Source organism: Accipiter gentilis, chromosome 10 (assembly GCF_929443795.1).
Source record: "Accipiter gentilis chromosome 10, bAccGen1.1, whole genome shotgun sequence".
Taxonomy (NCBI): domain Eukaryota; kingdom Metazoa; phylum Chordata; class Aves; order Accipitriformes; family Accipitridae; genus Astur; species Astur gentilis.
In genome coordinates, this window is record NC_064889.1 from 18832450 (window position 1) to 18851100 (window position 18651).

The 18651-nt window shown below is 43.5% G+C and overlaps 1 protein-coding gene across 4 annotated transcripts in view; it reads left to right on the forward strand.

The window, feature by feature from the left end:
* Positions 1-14722, forward strand: part of SV2B (synaptic vesicle glycoprotein 2B) — a 69553-nt gene extending 54831 nt beyond the window's left edge. For 3 of the 4 annotated variants that reach the window (XM_049811969.1, XM_049811968.1, XM_049811970.1), the window contains 6 exons: positions 910-998; positions 1733-1897; positions 4498-4631; positions 5316-5516; positions 8452-8611; positions 9574-10653. In XM_049811969.1, the coding sequence (XP_049667926.1) occupies positions 910-998; positions 1733-1897; positions 4498-4631; positions 5316-5516; positions 8452-8611; positions 9574-9757 (933 nt within the window). In that variant the 3' untranslated portion in view covers positions 9758-10653. Of the gene's footprint in view, positions 1-909; positions 999-1732; positions 1898-4497; positions 4632-5315; positions 5517-8451; positions 8612-9573; positions 10654-13211 lie in introns of those variants that run through there. The other variant, XR_007507457.1, reaches the window with a different exon arrangement.
* The last annotated feature ends 3929 nt before the right edge of the window (positions 14723-18651 follow it).

The following is an 18651-nucleotide window of genomic DNA, read 5'->3' on the forward strand; positions in this document are numbered from 1 at the left end:
AGCTTCCAGGACCGCTTGATTTCCAGCCCCAAGCACTCTCCTTCTGAGCAGATAAATATTGATTCCCTCTGCCCCAAGCCTAAGTGAATTTACCACCCACAGTGGATTCAGAAGAGTGTTTGCTCCTTGTTCCTGCAGAGACTGAGTTCCTAACAATGTTATATTGTCTCTTCAGCTAATTTAACCTTTCACACATGCTATGCTTCTTACCTATGCCCATGCAGAACTTTGTGGAAAACCTTGCTCGATTTTCTAGTCTAGGAGGATGAGCTTAAAGTAAAGGACAGTCTTTCTTAATTAATAGCAATGCGAGTGCTATACTATTACTATATTTATGTGGCAAGTTAAGACCATGAGGAGTTACATCCCCTCATGTTCCTGGCAGTATTTTCTGCAACAGGTCAAGAAGAGCAGATCTTGGTCTGCCTCCTGCTCTGCTTGGCTTCATCCCTACCTGAGGTCATCTTATGTCTCCTAAAGTGCCAGCTGTGTTTGGGTTTTTGCTCTTCAGTGAACTTTGGAGCTCAGTTTGAAAGCACCCCTGAGACCATACATATATTTGAAAAGACAAAATTGTCAGAGGGTCTGAGCACAGGCTTGTATCTGCATTTACTGGTATAACCTGAGAGAGACACTGCATCATCCCAGCCCAGCTGTAGTCATGCACTCCAGCTCATTACAGAAGGTTCAGATCAAGTGCCCTGGCACATAGCTGAATAATTGATCTTATTGTAAGCCATTTACCTTGATAAATATAATTTTGAACAAACACTGAATGTAAGCCACACACCTGACCTTCCCCCAATGAGCCCTTTTTACTGACATTAGATTTATGATGCACTCAAAAATTAATCTATCAAGTGCCTGCTCGTGTGTCCTTGCAGCTAATTCCTTCTTGTGGATTCGTAGGTCTGGGACAATGTGCTATATTGTTTAACAGCCCAGTACAGGATGAACACACTGATGCTGGCTGTGGTTTGGTTTACAATGGCCTTAAGGTAAGGTACTTCTTTAACTTTTTCAGGAAATGAGGGGGGCCTCAGAGTTTGAATAATTATTTACACATTTAAATAAACTATTACCAAATCAATCCTGGTCTTATTTTAAAGAGTCTTTGTGTACTCAACCTTGCTCTCCTACAAACTATTCATCAATCTCACTGCTTATATGAGAGTACAAGGTTCTTTGACCAAATCAGGACTTGAGCAGTGGTTAGTAGGGCAGTAGTATATTGACTTTCACCTCTAGATCTTCCATTTGATCTTGTCCACACAAAAAAAGGCACAACTGTACCTGATTCTCAGCTGTTCCTACATCTAGATCAAAACTATTCAGGTGAGCCTAAATCTAAACTACAGGTAAATTTTGTTTAACTCACAGAAATCTGCCTTCTGGGGGAGTTTCCAAATTTTTTATTGCTCTGCTAATCTCTTGGGCAGCAAGGATAGCACATTGCTGTATTTCCCAGCCAAGGAGTCAAACTTAAATGAATTGTCCTGCTTTAAGTGAACAAAAAGGGATCAACATGCTTCTGAGATCAGCTAAGTGTTTAGAGTAGGGAGACACTTTTCTCGGTCCTGTGTCAGAGGTGAGCAAGAGTTTGTATCCGAAATGCATATGCATGGGGCATTTAACAAGTGTACAAGTTATGAAGTAGATCATTGGCAAACACTGCAGTATTTGCAGTGCCCGTGTCTTCTATCCGTAATGTATGTCTCCCATCCTGCTATAGTTACTATGGCCTTATTGTCTGGTTCCCTGATATGATCCGGTATCTCCAAGAAGAGGCATATGAATCCCGAGTGAAGATCTTTGATGAGGAAGAAGTGTCACACTTCACCTTTAATTTCACGCTGGAAAACCAGATCCATAGAAATGGGGAATACAGAAATGATAAGTAAGTGAACAGAACTTGGTTTGATGCATGCAAACTGAAATACGTTTCTACAAAGCTTTTTTTTTTTTTTTTCTTCCCCCCTCTAACTTGAAAATCTCTGTTGTTCTTTTGGACACACATTCTATACCTCTCAAATCCCAAAGGCAGTTTTCCACAGACCAAATATCGTTTTTATCCTGTTTTTCACACACTCTGCTTCAGCCACTCACATCTCCAGACCCAAGGGGATGCCAGTGAGGAGTCCTGCTTCCAGCAGCCCCTTGCTGGGAGCAGGGCAGTGGGAGCCCACCTGGCTGTGCTGTGCAGCTCTGGATGCAGAGGTGACTTCTCTTTCCTTAACACACACTGACATCTACTGGTCTTGGGCAGCAGAGACCAGCATTTCCAGAATGAAAAGCTGCTGCTGCATTTCCAGAATGAAAAGCTATTTTGCCTTGAAGTCCTAGATATGACTTAGCCCGGGCTCCATCCTGCAGCCCATTAGTGCGAGCTGTGCGATGGCCAGTTGTACTCGTGTGCTTCTCCCACACCGGCCAGCGTCTCTGCACAGAATGAGTCCGTCACCTTCTCTTTTAGTGCTTTGATCAGTGAAGTTACTCTAGCAGAACATCCCTCCCTTTCTTCTCCTATTTGGGCGAGGCCTGGTGGGGTTTTTTCTGCATCCAGCCTGGACCCCAATCACTCTGTGTTCCACAGCAATATAAATCCTAGTGATTTGTAGCAGGCCATTATTACTTTTCTAAATTCCAATAAATGGGTGGAAAAATACGCCTATGTAAATTCTGTGGAGATCCCATTGCCCTGGATAGACTAGACAGAGTGTTGCTCCAGCTGCACTGTGTGGGGAGGTCCCACTGGATGGTCAATGTTACACAGAACACTCATTGTTTTAATCTTCACAGGTGAAACCATACCTCATTACCCGACCAGGTTGTTCCTCTCCCCTCAGAAAGTATTTGTCTCCATTTCCTTGGCATATATCTGATTGACGTTGGTGGGGGACCCCAGCATGTGTCCGCATGTCCTTCGGGAGACCTTCCCTGCAGCAAGGAGCTATGCTTGATGGTGCAAACCTAGCCTCGTAATTCCTATTCCCCTGCCTACTGAGCAGCCAAAAAAATTCTGGTGAGAAGTAGATGGTGGTCAAATTTAGGAATTGGGGACCCTTATCTTATGCCCAGAGGAGATGCTCGGTTTTCACTAACTTCATTGAGAACTGAGGATGCTCAGCACCCTGAAGGACGAAGACATAAAACGGTGATGTACATCACTTTTCTCCTGCCTTGGTCCTCTCCAATTCAAAAACTCAAAACCTGATCAAGCTACATTCCAATAATGCCCAGAGCGTATCTCAATATGATTTACAGCTGTGTTTTCCCTCCAGCCCTTGGCTGTGACTTAAAACTCAATTGAACACCAGGCCATTGCTATATGACTCCTTTAAAGATGGATGTTAAGAAAGCAAACTGCAGGAAAAGGGCTTCTAACAGCCTTTGGGAGTAAATACATCACAGACTATTACTGAGCAAATGCAGAACTGCTTACGTTTTGCTGTAACCTATGAGACCTTTTACATGAAGCAAAAGACTTGAATAGTCTTCTTGTGGTATTTTGCACATTAATATCTGTTAGTAGCTTCAGTTAAGAAGCCCTGCAGTTCTCATTTAATGGTGTAAACAGCCATCATGCTACACTGTGTTGTAAGTGCTCAGGTCAATTAAGTTTCTGGGTGTATGTTAGAAGGCTTTTTATTTGGTGACAGTCATGGCCTTCTTAACTAGAACAATAATGTTTGCTCTTAATAGCTCCTTACATCTTCCAAACATGCCTGTGCATTAACTAATACATCTTCTCTGTGTCCCTGCAAAATTTCACAGGTAAATCGATATTGTGTCATCCTTCAGGCAGGCAGGTCAGACATGTCATGCTTCCCATCAGAGGAGAAATCAATCACCTGACACAGTTGATTATTTTTAGTGTAATCTGTTTTCATTACATGATAAGCAATAGTCCTCGAACAGAGATGGTTACAAGCAGAACTCAGATAATCTCCCCACTCTCTCTAGAAACTCTACTGCATTTTTGCTTAAAAAAATCACTTTGAGTTTAAACACCTGTCAGAAGCCTTTCACCAAATAGCTCAATGGGCTCCTGATAATGTCTTTTTTTTTATTTATGCTGAAGGAAGGGGCAGAATAAGGAAGGCAGCAAGGTCAGCTCACAAAGGAAATGCCATGCACTGAGTGAAATTATGTCCTCTTTGGATGGTTAGTACTGAACATGAGAGGATTTGCGTCCACTCAGCCTTAGAAGCACATTTTCTTAGATATGACTATTTTGAGGAACAGAAAAACTGCCAGAAATCTTAAAAGGTCCATCTCTCATTAAAAGAAACCCTCTTCAAACTCTTCTCTCCTACTAAAATACAGAATATGTAAGAATGGAGTTGGAAGGACAGTCATGCATTCAAGCAATACCTTTTCTGTAAATGACCCTAGAAATTGCCCTTAGTGCTCTGTCTCCTGCAACTGCCATTACATGCTATATAGTGTAGAAAATACCTTATAGCAGAGAGTGAATTTCTGTTTCCTGCCCCACAGATTTATTGGCATGAAATTCAAGGAAGTGAGATTTGAGGATTCATTATTTGAGGAATGCTACTTTGAAGATGTGACATCGAGTGAGACCTTCTTTGAAAACTGCACCATCATCTCTACTGTCTTTCACAATACTGGTAATGGAATTCCTGCTATGGTCTCATCTCTGTAGTTAGGAACTATTTTGTCAAATTCTGGGAGAAAGGATGATAGGGTTCTGTGTGTTTGTGTGTGTGCTGGGTAATGAGAGTGATGATGGAAAAAAGAGGGTGATGCATTTGGAAGGAGTTTTCAGGTTGCTCCATCAGCGTTTTTAACTACACAGCTTCTGGTGTCATTGGCTGCTGCGTGGGAGATGCAAAAGTCTGCGCTTGGACCTTGGCAGGTTAAAGTAATGGCAAAATGTTCAGCGCTTTAACAGCTTGATTCAACGAATCCAGCTTAAACTATGATTTTAACCAACCTGTGGTTGATGACTGTAAGCAGTAAAATATTCATTAATTTATCCTGAAAAAGCTTTTCATTTCTACTCTAATAGAGAACAAACCATAATGCCATGAAAGCAAGAACCTGCATTACCCTGTCCTTGCAGCATGGGGATACTGGTCCCAGGTGACTCCACAAATAAAAGGAGTGTATGAGCTTACACCCACCAGGTGCCAAGCAAGAAGCTAGAGTTTGCCACTAAAATAAAAACTCCCTGGCCATTCCCATTTGATGAGGAGCTCCTCTCAGATCTTTGATTTGGTTTTGATCCCATTGCTGCTGTATCAAGGGAGATCAGCCAAACGGGATCAAGACTTTGCCTTTTTCCCTCGCAGATCTCTATGAACACAAATTCATCAACTGTAGGCTCATAAACAACACGTTTATGAACCAGAAAGAAGGCTGCCAGCTGGACTTCGAGGAGGACAATGATTTCCTGATCTACCTGGTCAGCTTCCTGGGCAGCCTGTCTGTGCTGCCGGGCAACATCATCTCTGCATTACTCATGGACAAAATAGGGAGGATAAAGATGATCGGTGAGTGGGGATGATGGGTGCCTGGCACAGGTCGTGGGTGGGAGCACAACTCTGCAAAGAGCCAAGGTCAGCGGGAAGGTCTCACGGCATCCACACACACCAACACAAGGCGAGCTGGCTCAGGTGGGGATGAGCCATTCCCATATCAAATGGAGCAGAAGGGTAAAAAAACTTGAGGGTGAAGCAAGTGATCTGCTCCAATCCAGTGGGCAAGTTACCTGCTCCCCACCTCCCCACTCTGCTTTTCTGTGTATCTGTGACATCCTCCTTTTTTGTTTTGACTTTTATGTCAAAGCCTATGTTGTGCTTTAAGCCCAGGTGGCATCTAAGTACCATGGGGCTGCTTGCTCATGCCTCCCCCCCCTGCTCGGTGGGTTGGGGAGGAGAATCGAAAACAAGTAAAACTTGTGGATTGAGATAAAGGCAGTTTAATAGAGCAGAAAGGAAGGAAATAATAATAATGATTATGGTTAATAATAATGATAACAATAATAAAATGACAATAATAATAAAAAAGAATTTGAATATGCAAAACAAATGAGGTACACTGTAATTGCTCACCACTCACTGACTGATGCCCAGCTAGTTCCCAAGCAGCGATCTGCCCCTGCCTTGGGCCAACTCCCCCCCAGTTTATATACTGGGCATGGTGTCACATGGTATGGAATATTCCTTTGGCCACTTTGGGTCAGGTGCCCTGGCTGTGTCCTCTCCCAACTTCTTGTGCCCCTCCAGCCTTCTTACTGGCTGGACATGAGAAGCTGAAAAATCCTTGACTTCCTACAAACACTACTTAGCAACAACTGAAAACATCAGTGTGTTATCAACATTCTTATCCTAAATCCAAAACATGACACTATACCAGCTACTAGAAAGAAAATTAACTCTATCCCAGCCAAAACCAGGACAGCCTGTATGTTTATCCAGTGCTCAGCACAACAGGGTCAGAGCTGAAGCAGGACCTCTTGGTGCTGTTGAACTGGTGCTGATGTCCATAGCACTCAGTATAAATAAATAAACACTTTGCTTGTAGCAATGAATGTTCACAAAGATTATTTGATGCAGCTGCTTGACAGCCCAGGAGTTCTTTCCTCTGGTTTTCTGATTTTTAAATGATTTTACAGACAGCTTCAGAGAGCATATGGTAGAATAACTGACCATGTCACAGCCAAGCAAGATGCCACCCTTTAGTGTTATGGGAATAAGTTACCACCTTATCAGCTTTATGATTACTTTGGGAATTTCTGCTGTTGTTCCCTCCAGGGTTCCGACCTTGCTTTCCAGGTACTGTGGGAATCATGCCTGGAGGTACAGCCAAGTGAGTTTAGTAAAATCAGGGATGTGGCTCGGGGGTAACGGATGACTCACCCTCTTGAGCTCACCTATCTCTCTCTTCTGAGAACAGAAGGAAGTTTAGTTAGCTAACCTTACCATCAGACAGGTTAAGATAAGCAAGATGACCCCACCGGTGTGTCAGGAATGTATGCTGGGGTGGGGGGGGAAATAAGCATTCATGTAATGAATTTGGAAAAGACCCAAACAAACTGGAGGGTCTGTGGGAAACAAATTAAAGCTGAATGAGAATCAGATTGTCCACCCTGCAAACATGTCAGCATTTCAGCATTTTCATCTGGAATTGAGATGACAGCTGGAATCCTAAATGCTTATTTCTTCTGCAGAATGAAAAGTACAGGACAAAAATTAGTAACGACACGCTGAAACGTTTCACTATGGAATTTTCAATTGAAACAGCCTTCTGGCATCCCACCCGAATCACTCTGTTGAACATATTATTTCTGGTCAGCTTAACATGAAAACTGAATTTCGCTTTTGTGTTATGTGCCTCACTGGGACTTCAGCTCAGTTTTGTCATTTTCTGCTAAACCCTCTCCTGTGCCAAATGTCAGATCTCTTGGTGCACACACGGTGACCCTAATGCTGCACTGTACCTCTTCAGCAGAGGGAATATCCACACCACATGGTGGGGGATGTAGTTTGGCCAGGTACCATGAAATAGAAGTGGATATGGAGACCTGCACAGCAGCTTTTCATAGGCAGGGCACTGCAGTGACAAAATGCAACATAATGTCCAAAATGAAGCATTTTAGTTCCAGTTCAGCATCCAAATTATTTCAGATGGTGTCAAATTGATTCAAAAAACCCCAAATAAAAAAAAAAAAAAAAATTGTTTGGTTTCCTGGCAGTAAATGGACATATTTCAGCAACAACAGAAGTTTCCAGTGAAAGATACTTTGATTTTGCAAAAATGGCATCTTTCAGGTGAAAATTCCCAGTGGGGTAGAAGGCAGTGAGGTAGCCATTAATATTTCTGAATCTGAACTGTGCCTAACTGAGCATGAATGCTCTGACTTTCTCCCTTGCTGGTGTTCATAAAATTATGGCTCCTATGCAAATGTGCCATGAAATCTAATGATGTTCTTATAATTAAAAGAGACCTCAAGTGCTTCATACAATTGACTGTAAATTATCCTAATTGAGACTGTAAATGCATCAAGTGTTTTCAATATGATGTGAAATGCACCAGCTCTTCACTCAAAACTCAAGCTGGAAAACCTTCACAGTGATTCTTCCTCCTCATTGACTTTCATGTTTACTTGCCTCTACTCTTCCTGGGTCCATCTGGAAGTCTGAGATGCTGGAAACCTGCCTGGAAAAGCCTGTCTTCAGAGTCTCTGTAGAGCAGGACTATCAGCAAGATCAGATGGTCATTGAGAACATTTTCAGGCTGGTTTCCAGCATCAGAGAATGACGGGTAGGCAGCATAGCATCAAGGTATTTTTGGGTTCTTGCAGATTTAATTTGTTCTGGGGTGAAATTCCGTCACTTGAAAGCCATCTTTACCAACAAATGTGTTTGCTCAACTGTGGACAGGGGAAACTGGTGCCAACATTTTTCCCTTCGTTTCCCCCTGTAGGTGGCTCAATGTTGATCTCGGCAGTGTGCTGCTTCTTTCTCTTTTTCGGCAACAGCGAGTCAGCAATGATCGGCTGGCAGTGCCTCTTCTGCGGGGCCAGCATTGCTGCCTGGAACGCCCTGGACGTGATCACTGTGGAGCTCTACCCCACTGACAAAAGGTGTGCAGAGTATTTCTCCTTTTAGTCTCCACCCTCTGACTTTGGCCTCTCAGTTCCTGATGGAAGAAGTCAGTGCTCACTCTACATACATGTAGGTGGGGGAGGTGTATTTTTTTTTTATTTATTTTCACCAGTCCTTAAGGGTTGGGTAGTTCTGCAGCTATATTGGATCAGCACAGACGTTTGCAAGCATAATTCTGCATTCACGGTGGCTTGTATACAGGAAGTTGCATGGGAGTATGGAAGTTACAGGCAGATAAAATATGGAGTCTGTCATTTCCATGGAAGTGCATGGAGGTCTGGCCTTTCAGACTGTATCCCCCAGCCTCTTGTCATAGCTCATCACCGTGACAGCCTTCCCCTTCACAACCTGGAGACAACCACGTGCAGAGAATGGTTTGGAAGATGAGGAAGTACAGGAAACTTTGGGAGGATGTGCTGCAGATGAAATCTTTCCTTGCAACATCATTATAAGCCTTTTTTTTTTCCTTTTTCAGGCTGTTGGGGTAAGACAGAAGGGAGGGAGAAGGACTGTGCTTTGAAGACAGCATGCTTTTAGCTGCTGGGTGAAGCAGAATTTGGAGGAGAGCCCAGGTTGTTTGTCTGGTGACAGCTCACTCTAGCCAGCCCTTGGAAGGGCTTTGACAAGTTCTAGAGCAGGTTGTATCCTGCTGTCTTTGGGGAGGGAAAAGGCTGTCATAGTGGGCCACTCTAGGGCTAGGGAGAAGCTAAGATGAAAAGGAGAAATGAATACACACAGACATTCTTCTCATTCACACAGACATGCAAAACACCGACGTCTATTTATCTATTTATTTTTTCTGCCTGACTTTACTTGCTAGAAGCGTAGCCTGGGCAACATAAGAGCATTCACAAAATTACCCATCCATCCAGACCTTCTGTAGTTGTGCCAAGAACCAACCGCCCTCCTAACTGTTGCTTTCTGCTTTTCTTCCCCACAGGGCAACGGCCTTTGGCATCCTCAATGGGCTTTGCAAGTTTGGTGCCATCCTGGGGAACTCAATCTTTGCCTCCTTCGTAGGGATAACCAAGGTGGTTCCCATCCTTCTGGCTTCCTCTGCTCTGGTTGGAGGTGGCCTGCTCGCTTTGCGCCTGCCAGAGACTCGAGAACAGGTCCTGATGTGAGCAACTGAGGCCAGGGGGGTCGGGGGGGCAGACGTAGAAGAAGAACAAGAGAGAGCCGTGTTTGGAAAAATCAAAATGTCCATTTCTATACTGTTCTGTCGATACCTCAAAGAGAGAGGGCAGAGGGAAAGAAAAGCCCAAAGGGATAAAAATGAAACCCCTAGTTTCTGACCCTTTTACAGCCACGACCGGTGCATGCAGCTACCACACACCCCTTGCAGAGCTTGGGTTTAACCTTGCCTACACTGGGAGTCTACCCTTTCCCTCTCCATCCCAGTGTGATGACACAGGATGCCAACAGCGGCTTCGTGCATGTGTGCGCCTGCGTGGGTGTGAGCGTGTCCGACGGGAGAACAGATCCTGACCCCCTTATGCCTTTGCCGAGCTGTGAGATACTGCCTGCCTTGCCCAGCACTCCTTGGCAATTCATATCAGCTGTGCTCAGACAAAAGAGGCATCCGAAGGGGAGGCAGGTAACAAACCTGCTGTAGGTGAGCTCCAGCAATAGGGACAAGAGCTACAAATGTGACTAGTGACCCTATCGGTCTTGATTTTGGGGTTACCACCTGAAAGAGTGAGTCAGTCCTGATTTCTGGAGGATATTGGGTGGGCGCTTGGGTGTCTCAGAAGAATCAGGGTCTCAAAGCCCTGTACTGTCTTCACTTGGGCATAGAGAATCACTAGGCACCTTCTTGGTCTGGGAGAGAAATATATACGTAATTTTATATACATATATATATGTATTTACACATACTTGCAAACATACACACACACATTGAAGTGATCAGCTATTGAAAGTTATAATTTTTAATTTCTGCACCCTTAAGAAGATCTTAAGAGAGACACTAAAAACTAATCCCACTAATTCAAGACTATCTGGAGTCATGATCAACTTAGTGACACTTCATTCTTTACATCCAGACACGGAATATTTAAACGTTTTGATGGCTGGGAATATATATCTCTATGATGATTAAGAATTTTTTTCCTACAATGTTCACAGAGGAGAAATTGATATGATGTTGGAGCATTCCACAAACCAAATGTGTACATATTATCCAGTGTAAATAGGGGACTTTTTGTGTAATACCTAGAGTATGGTAACTGTGAATTTACCAGCATTTTAGCCATATTATTTAAAGAATATGATGCTTGATTTTCTTATAGACTTGGGTCTCATTGAAACACTGTAAGCACAGTTACTTAAAGCCATTTAACTTGTTACACAGGGAATGCACGCAGAAACCTTTTACTGTACAGAACATTAAATTCTCCATTAAGTGGCACGGTTAAGTTTGATATCCTGTAAAGACCATTTTTGAAATTCCTATGCCCTTTTTATCATACGACTTAAGTCCTGTTGCACCTAGAAGCAAAGTGAGTTGTGTATTTTGGGATATATTTTCTGGGGAAACAAGAATGAAATGCATACTATTAAATAACACCACCAATGCTCACAATTGACTAGATAGCACTAATTAGACCCTTTCAACAAGCTCAGCAACAGACCAGAATTGATCAGAAACTGTCACATAATGCAGAAAATTTGTCTCACCAGGATATTTTGTGACATAAAAAATTCTTTTGTACTTGTGCTAATGATCTTCTGATTTACCTTTCTTTGGATCCCTCTTGTTTCCTTCTTTTTCTTTTCTTTTCTTTTCTTTTCTTTTCTTTTCTTTTCTTTTCTTTTCTTTTCTTTTCTTTTCTTTTCTTTTCTTTTCTTTTCTTTTCTTTTTCTTTTCTTTTCTTTTCTTTTCTTTTCTTTTCTTTTCTTTTCTTTTCTTTTCTTTTCTTTCCCTAAGAAAAACACACAGGGCTAGGCTGAAATCCAGCAGGACTTCAGCTGCACAGAGACAGTCAAATACACTAAGAGCTGACACCAGGGCCAACCCCATGCAGTGTTGCCGCAGAGGACAGATGAAGGACACAGAGCATGGTTAGATCACAAGAAACAAATCCTTGCCGATGAGGCAAAACCCTTTAATAAGCATCATCTTTATCATTGTGTCAATCAGGGATAAACACTTACGGAGCAGCTAGGTTGCAATGGGCTCTTTGGGATTTTTGAGATTTATTCTGAGGTTTATGAAATTGATAAAATCACAAGCTGCTGTAATAACTGAGCTTATTATGCCTCATTTCTTCATTTTATGGGTAGCTTAGGGCCTTTTTTTGATTTGTCTTCAAAACAGCAAGGTTCCTTCTCTAAGGTAGGAGTGAATGTAATTATGTCCTTTGGCAGCGGTTCACAGCTTCTGTTGAGAATCACAGCCCAGAATGTGGGTTTTTTTTTCTCTAAGAATGTCTGGTCCTTTTGCATGGTGAGAAGCAGCTAAATATGTATTTCAACACAAAAGATCACCATGGTCTTTATGTTTCATCCATTTTGTTGAGCCGTGCATGTCAATTACCACATTGCAATTGGGAGGGAAAAAAAATTGTTTCATTTTCTGGGCTATTCTGTTGTGCTGCTTTGTGGAGCCAGAACTTACCTCTATTAATCTTATGAGGCACTCTTATTTACATATCATCCAATGTTCTGACAGCAAACCTCACTATTTGTGTTCTCCATTGACATTGCACACTGACACTAATGACATTTATTTTGCAAAACTTTTCGGTTAACTTTCAGGGAAGGAAGAAATTGAGGTCTTGAGGAGATAGAAATGGCAAGGTAATATTAGGAAATATTATCCAATCTTAGAAACCTTTCTACTTTACAGAATGGCTCTTTCACAGGCTGCTAAACCTCACCTTTGAGAGATTAGCTGGGACAAGGTAAAGAGCAATAGGGTCTTCTTATCAATGTTACCCGGGCTACCCACATGACTGTAGAAACTCTTTGCACCCCTAAAATGCATGGGTCAGTCATCTGAGGGCTAGGGGATGATGCATGCGTGTCATGACAAGGTTCCTGTCCCTGACTTGACCAGGGAGTTCATGGCCTAATAGGAAAGGGCAAACACACACTGCAGCTGGTACACAAGGGCCTGGGAAAGGACAACAACGAACAGAGAAGGAAGAAAGGAAAAGCTAAGGGGAAGTCATGTCGCCTAGCCTCAGACACCTATGAGTTAGATGTCTGGATCTGAACTCATCGCCCTGGGTTCCCATTATTCTCGGTTGAAAGGCATAGGCAATATATGTGACCACGTTCAGGCACCATGCCGAGAAGGAGATGGCTTGCCCTGGATAGCCCTGCTCCTCTCCTTCCGCAACAGAGAAACCCAGGGCAATGGCTCCAGCTCAGGCATCTGCCTTTGTGACACCTCGGCTGATGTCTCCCATCCAGCTTCAGTGTGAACAAGGCTTAGTCAATACTCCTGATGTGTTTGTTTGTTGTCCTTGTCATGGTGTAAATCAGTGTGGGCCTCACATACTGCTCTCCAGAGCAAAACCGTTGATGGGTGCAGTCTTCTCAGCACTGGCCGTGTTTTGATTTGGGTCTCAGTTTCAAGCCGTGGGCTACTTGCTAGTCTGAGCCCAAGCTACAGACCCTGGAGCGCTGAGCAGGGGGAAATTCCTCATCAGGCACCTCCTCTGATGGCTCAGCTTTATTTCTACTGTAAAATCAGCGTTATACCTGCAGTGCAAGGGCCAGCATGCCTCCTCCAATGGTTCCCCCTGCCTACGTTTGCCACAGTGAACAGTCTCCTTGTCTTGGAGTTTTGATACACTGGACCATCCACAGAGAAGAGGAAAAAACTCCTGGCCACAGGTCCACTGACGATCCCCGCAGAGCACTATTTCCTTGGATTCATGAACTTTACAGCAACAGGAGCACAGACAACCAAGACAGGGGACTTGCCTTAAATCCCAAAGACCTCTTCTAGAGGACAGCTGGACCTCTTCATGCATGCGTGGCACACCAGTCCAGCCACTTAGCCAGGGACTTTGTGGCATGGGAAAGGTGGTTCTAGGGAACTCTAACTGGCCTGCTGTGACTTAGTGTCTTTATCTGTCCAGCAGTGTAACGTGGGTCACAGGAGGAGTTCATCACTGAGCTTCCGAGCATGCAGAAACAGGCATTTAGAGCACTGTTGATACTATTACAAAAGACCAGTGGTATTATGTTAAGAGTTCTGCCTCCTTGTATTCCCTGTTGATTTAACTAGTTGTCGTATGACTCTTCCTTTACTTCAGTTGTGCAGGACAGCTCCTGCCACTGCCTTTGGCTCTGCTACATCCTACTGGTGGTGGCTGCAGCTTGGGGCTGGATGGAGTGGTCCCTTCATTGCCCATACAATCCTCATCCCCTTGAAATGCAATGTGACTTACAAACAGCGGTGCATGGATCTTTTGGACTAAGAAAAGGGTGACTCTTGGAAAACCCATATCCAGAGCCAGATGTTCTGCACACTGGGGAGAGGACAGCTGCATGGAGCTGAGCTTTCTGCAGATGTGCAGGTCTCTTCCAGGTCCTGCTTTGAGACCTCCAACAACGAGTATACTCTGATACTGTTAAGGAGGCCCTAGGTCCATTTATGTTCCCTGCTTACATCCTTTGACTTCCCAAATGACACACAAAACTGGAGAGTATATTTTTAGGTTTAAGTAGAGTTGAGCCCCATACATTACATTTTCATCAGGTTTCTCCCTCAGTTTCTTACCCTCATATTAGCAAATGCTGCTTTTAGGAAGAATCAAGCCTGGGAACTGCAAAGGAAACAAAATCAAAGAAATTTCTTTGCTGTATGTGATGCTAGTGCTGTATAAATGGACACACACTGCAAGTTCCACTGTAAATAACACCCAGTGTTGTGCATTTAATGAAACATTTCATTTAGATGTTCTGTCGACTCAGTGTGTGAAATAGCCAATTCCAGTCCCTTGGTTCCTTTTCTTCCTTTGAAACCTTTCTTCTTTTTTTTTTTTTTTTTTTATTTCATCTGTGTCTGGTTGTCACTGGAAATTGCAGCTATTCCAATGGACTTTGTTTTTGTTCTCTCCGTCACATTAAAAAGCTGGAAGAAAAAGAATGGCTCTGGTAGTGTTTGTGTTTAATGTGTACTTTGAGTCCTTTTACAAGGGCTGCTGTGGGTGGCTTTGTACCCTGACAATGTGGGGACTTCCTCTGATGTTTGCTACTTGTACGTCCTTGCTCTCTCAAACAAGCCCACCTCAATTAAGTCTCCCTTCTATCACCGTTTTTTCACACTGTGTACTTCCTAACACACTACATGAGAAAATCTTTATCCTGAAAAGTTTTCTGGTGGAGGAAGGGTGAAATATTTTTAAGTGCCATGCAAAACCAGAAAGCTAAACTCTGCTTTGTAACAAGAATATGTCCAAAACAAAAAAGCACTGCTTCTTGTAGCTTGGCACACCATTTGACCATAGCATACACTCATGGATGTATTTCTAAGGATGTGTGCTCTTTTTTTTTATTTGCAGCTCTTTGTACAAATCTAATTATCCATCCCATGCTTTCAGAGCAGGATGCCAGAGACCTGCAGAATATCAACTGCATGGGAAAAGAGCTCATGGTGTAAGCAGTGGAGGCTGGTTGGCAGATTATGGGGTTTATGCATGAATTTCAACTTTATGTATTCCATAAAATGCAGTGATGTCTCTTCCCCCAGACCCACTGAAGGGCAGCAGGGTTTTGATTCTGAGTCAAGTCTGGCTTGCTGATAAGACATTCAGGTGCTGAAAGGTTGTCAGGTCAATCAGCGTTTAGTCCTCTCCTCACATACAATGCATATGCAACATGCTAAAGCTAATATTCAAGTGAGAGATAAAGAGCTAGAAGATACTGGAAATGTAATAAAGGAACCATGAAGATAACTCTGTCATCAGGAGACTAAATCAGGCATTATTCCTCAGCTCAGGTTCAGCCAGGTCTCATAGACCCATCTGAGCTGGGGTCCCACTTGGTCACCCAAAGTCAGCAGCAGTCTGGGGTCACTGGTAGGGACTGGTCTCAAGTGGGAGCTGCCAGCTGTGAATTTTGCAATGCTCATGTCCGACTGTGGAGTACAGAGCTATGGTAGTCAACAGTCTGTAAGCCCCTTCTGTGTGTTCCGCCTTTATGCAGGAAACCGTGTATTAGCAAACACAGTCAAAAAGCATTTTCTCAGAAGTGGGCTTTTAAATAAAGGTCAGAGATTTGCACTGAAAGCCTTGGAGGTTCTTTCAAGTGGTCCTTACTCCAGGCTAGTTGACATTCTGTGTAAGGCTGAAATCTCAGTAAGCAGGAAAATCCCATATTTGAATGTTCAGACAAGGTTGCTGATAAAAACTGCATAAAAAAACTCTGACGAATTTTAAAGCAGGGTACAGGGAATGTAAGAGCAGGATTATGTGACACGGCTGCCTGAGATAGCATAGGATGGTCTGGATGATAAGAAAACCTTTGCAAATCTGTGTTCCTATTTTTCCATATTGATGATTTTACCTCGACCATCTCATGTTTCTCACTGTGTGGAGTTTCTGGCACAGATTCTCGTAGCTACCAATAAATGACCCAGATTCCCTGGATGTGCAGATTCACCCAAGCTGTCACAGAGGGTTACCTGGTGGAGAAAGAAGGCTGGAATGATGGCATTCCCAGCAGCCACGAAATCCAGCAATAGGTCTGAGTGATGCTTGTGAATTGTGAAGTGACTTGATATTGGGAATATGATTTGAGTTAGATTATGGGAAGCTGGCCCAGTACTTTATCAGTGCTCCTATAACTCAGACCCTGGTTTTGGGACTCTTAAAGTAGAGATCAAATGTGGCAATTTGAGTTCATATTCATTGAAAAATCAGGGGAAGAACAACAACTTGGCCAGGCACTTGGTACTGGGAAATGGAGCCGTGTTTTTCCAGCTTGTGGCAGAAATTGCTGGAGACTGAGCACCTTGCCAATGCACAAACACTGATATGACTTTGTGGCTGATATTGAGTCTGTGGTTCTCAGACCAGTTTCTTGTGAACAGATATGTACAAAACGGAAAGAACTAGACAAAGAAGTTCCCTCAGATTTATTTTTTTTCCCTGTTCTCGGTGGGCAAGTAGAAATAACTGAAGAACTTGCAGCCATCTTGGTCCATGATAATGTAAACAGTTAGGGCTTATATATAACTTTTAACATTTTAAGTGTATACAGTTGTTACTGCACTAACCCATAAAGTACTAGTGGAAAAAATTACAAGTGAGATATAAATTATTGTTCAGCACTTGTTTCACCTATAAAAATATTTGTGTATCTATACCTATACCTACCTACATATATAAACATGCATGCATATGCATTTATATGTAAAACTAAATTATTACACCTGGCCTTACTCATTCTGCCTCAGCTTTTTCGGGCTCAAAATTAGTCTCAGTGAGACCAGAAGATGGCAGCAGCTGCACACACCACAGACTGCTAGTCCCAGCTCACCAGCAGCTGCACCTCTTGCTGCAGGAGGCTGCACCCAGCACCAGGAGCCCTGGCCAGGACCCACGCCATGCACAGACAGGGTGCTGCAGCAGTGCCATCAGGTATAGGTCACAAGGGTCTGACCCCCAGGAAAGTCAGGGAAAAGGGGGTGAAAGAGCAGTGATTAGAAAGTTTAGAGAAGAGCGAGCCCTGTGTAGTGCCAAAGCTTTTGAAATGGGAGTTGTGCAAACGTGAAGCAAAGCAAATGTAATTATGGGGGAGAAAATACAAGAGTTTCTGCTTCAGTAGACTAACGCAATGGTTTTCAAGCTTTCTTAGCTTGCAGCTCCTAAGTGTTTTCCAGGGGAGATGTAAATTCCTTGTGTAATTGTGGTGAGATTCCAGTTAGAGGAGAAAAGCTCTGGGCTGGCCAGTGCATTACCCACAGACCTGGGAATAGGTCAACGCAAGCAGTGACTCCTGGGGCAGCCTGCTGAGATGCTGCAGTGGGTGGGTTTTGTAGACAAGGTCTCCGGCCCAGCTAGTCATGGCAAGATGTCACCAGCATTGCCTCACCGGTTCCTCTTTCTCCAGCCTCAAGCACGGGCAGAACCTCCTGCAGTTAAAATCTGAGGTCTTAAAATGAGAAGCGTCTCCCCAGAGTGGTTTTGTGAACCCCTCCCACATCCCTTTATCATGAATGTAAGACAAGGGACAACACATTTATTTCTAAGTGCTTTGCTTATCACCTCAAAACAACCTGCAGCCACAAATCCTCAATGCCTTCCCTGCGTGGGCTATAGGTGATTCAGATCAGAGGACTGAGCCTGCCAAAAACTAACCAAATAACACCAGCAAACATTGCAGTTGTCCTTCTTAGAGCTTGTAGAAACCATGGAGCTCAACCTGAGATCTGTGATCTAGTTAAGTGGGGCTTTACCCCAGCCTTATGAGCTTGCTCCCACCACAGCTGGATGCAGCTGCTGTCTACCATGGATTTTACATTGACAATTTCTCTCTGAAAACCAAGAGTTTAGGTTTCTCTGGAAAGCTTTTGCTTCACCATAGAAAATAAACCGAAGAGATATCCAATAAATAAAACCAGACCTAACTGCAAGGAGACTGAAGCCAGATCTCAAGTTGCTTCATTCCTCTCTTTTGTAACCCTGGCAAAGTAAAGAGACTTATTCCAGGGATGACATACCTTCCCAGACTTGCAGCCTGTCTCCATGGTGGAGTGCCATGGGCAGGAGAGCAGCTGGAGCAGGCTCCGAGTTTGCTGTGGGGTTTCAGAAGAAGTTGGTAATATTTCTCCAGAGGGAGCCCTTTCTTAGCCTTGAAATCTTCTGCTTCAGACTGGGAAGAGAATATTGTACTTAGCCTCTCAAAATACATCTTTGAATGATAAATTCAGTGCTTTTATCCTTTCTTATTCAGGATAAGGACAAGAGCTTTGAAAACTTCCCCACAGTCCTGTTCCTTTCCTTAGACCCCTGAACAACAAACTGCTGCACAGAAACCAGCCATGTATTGAGCCCTC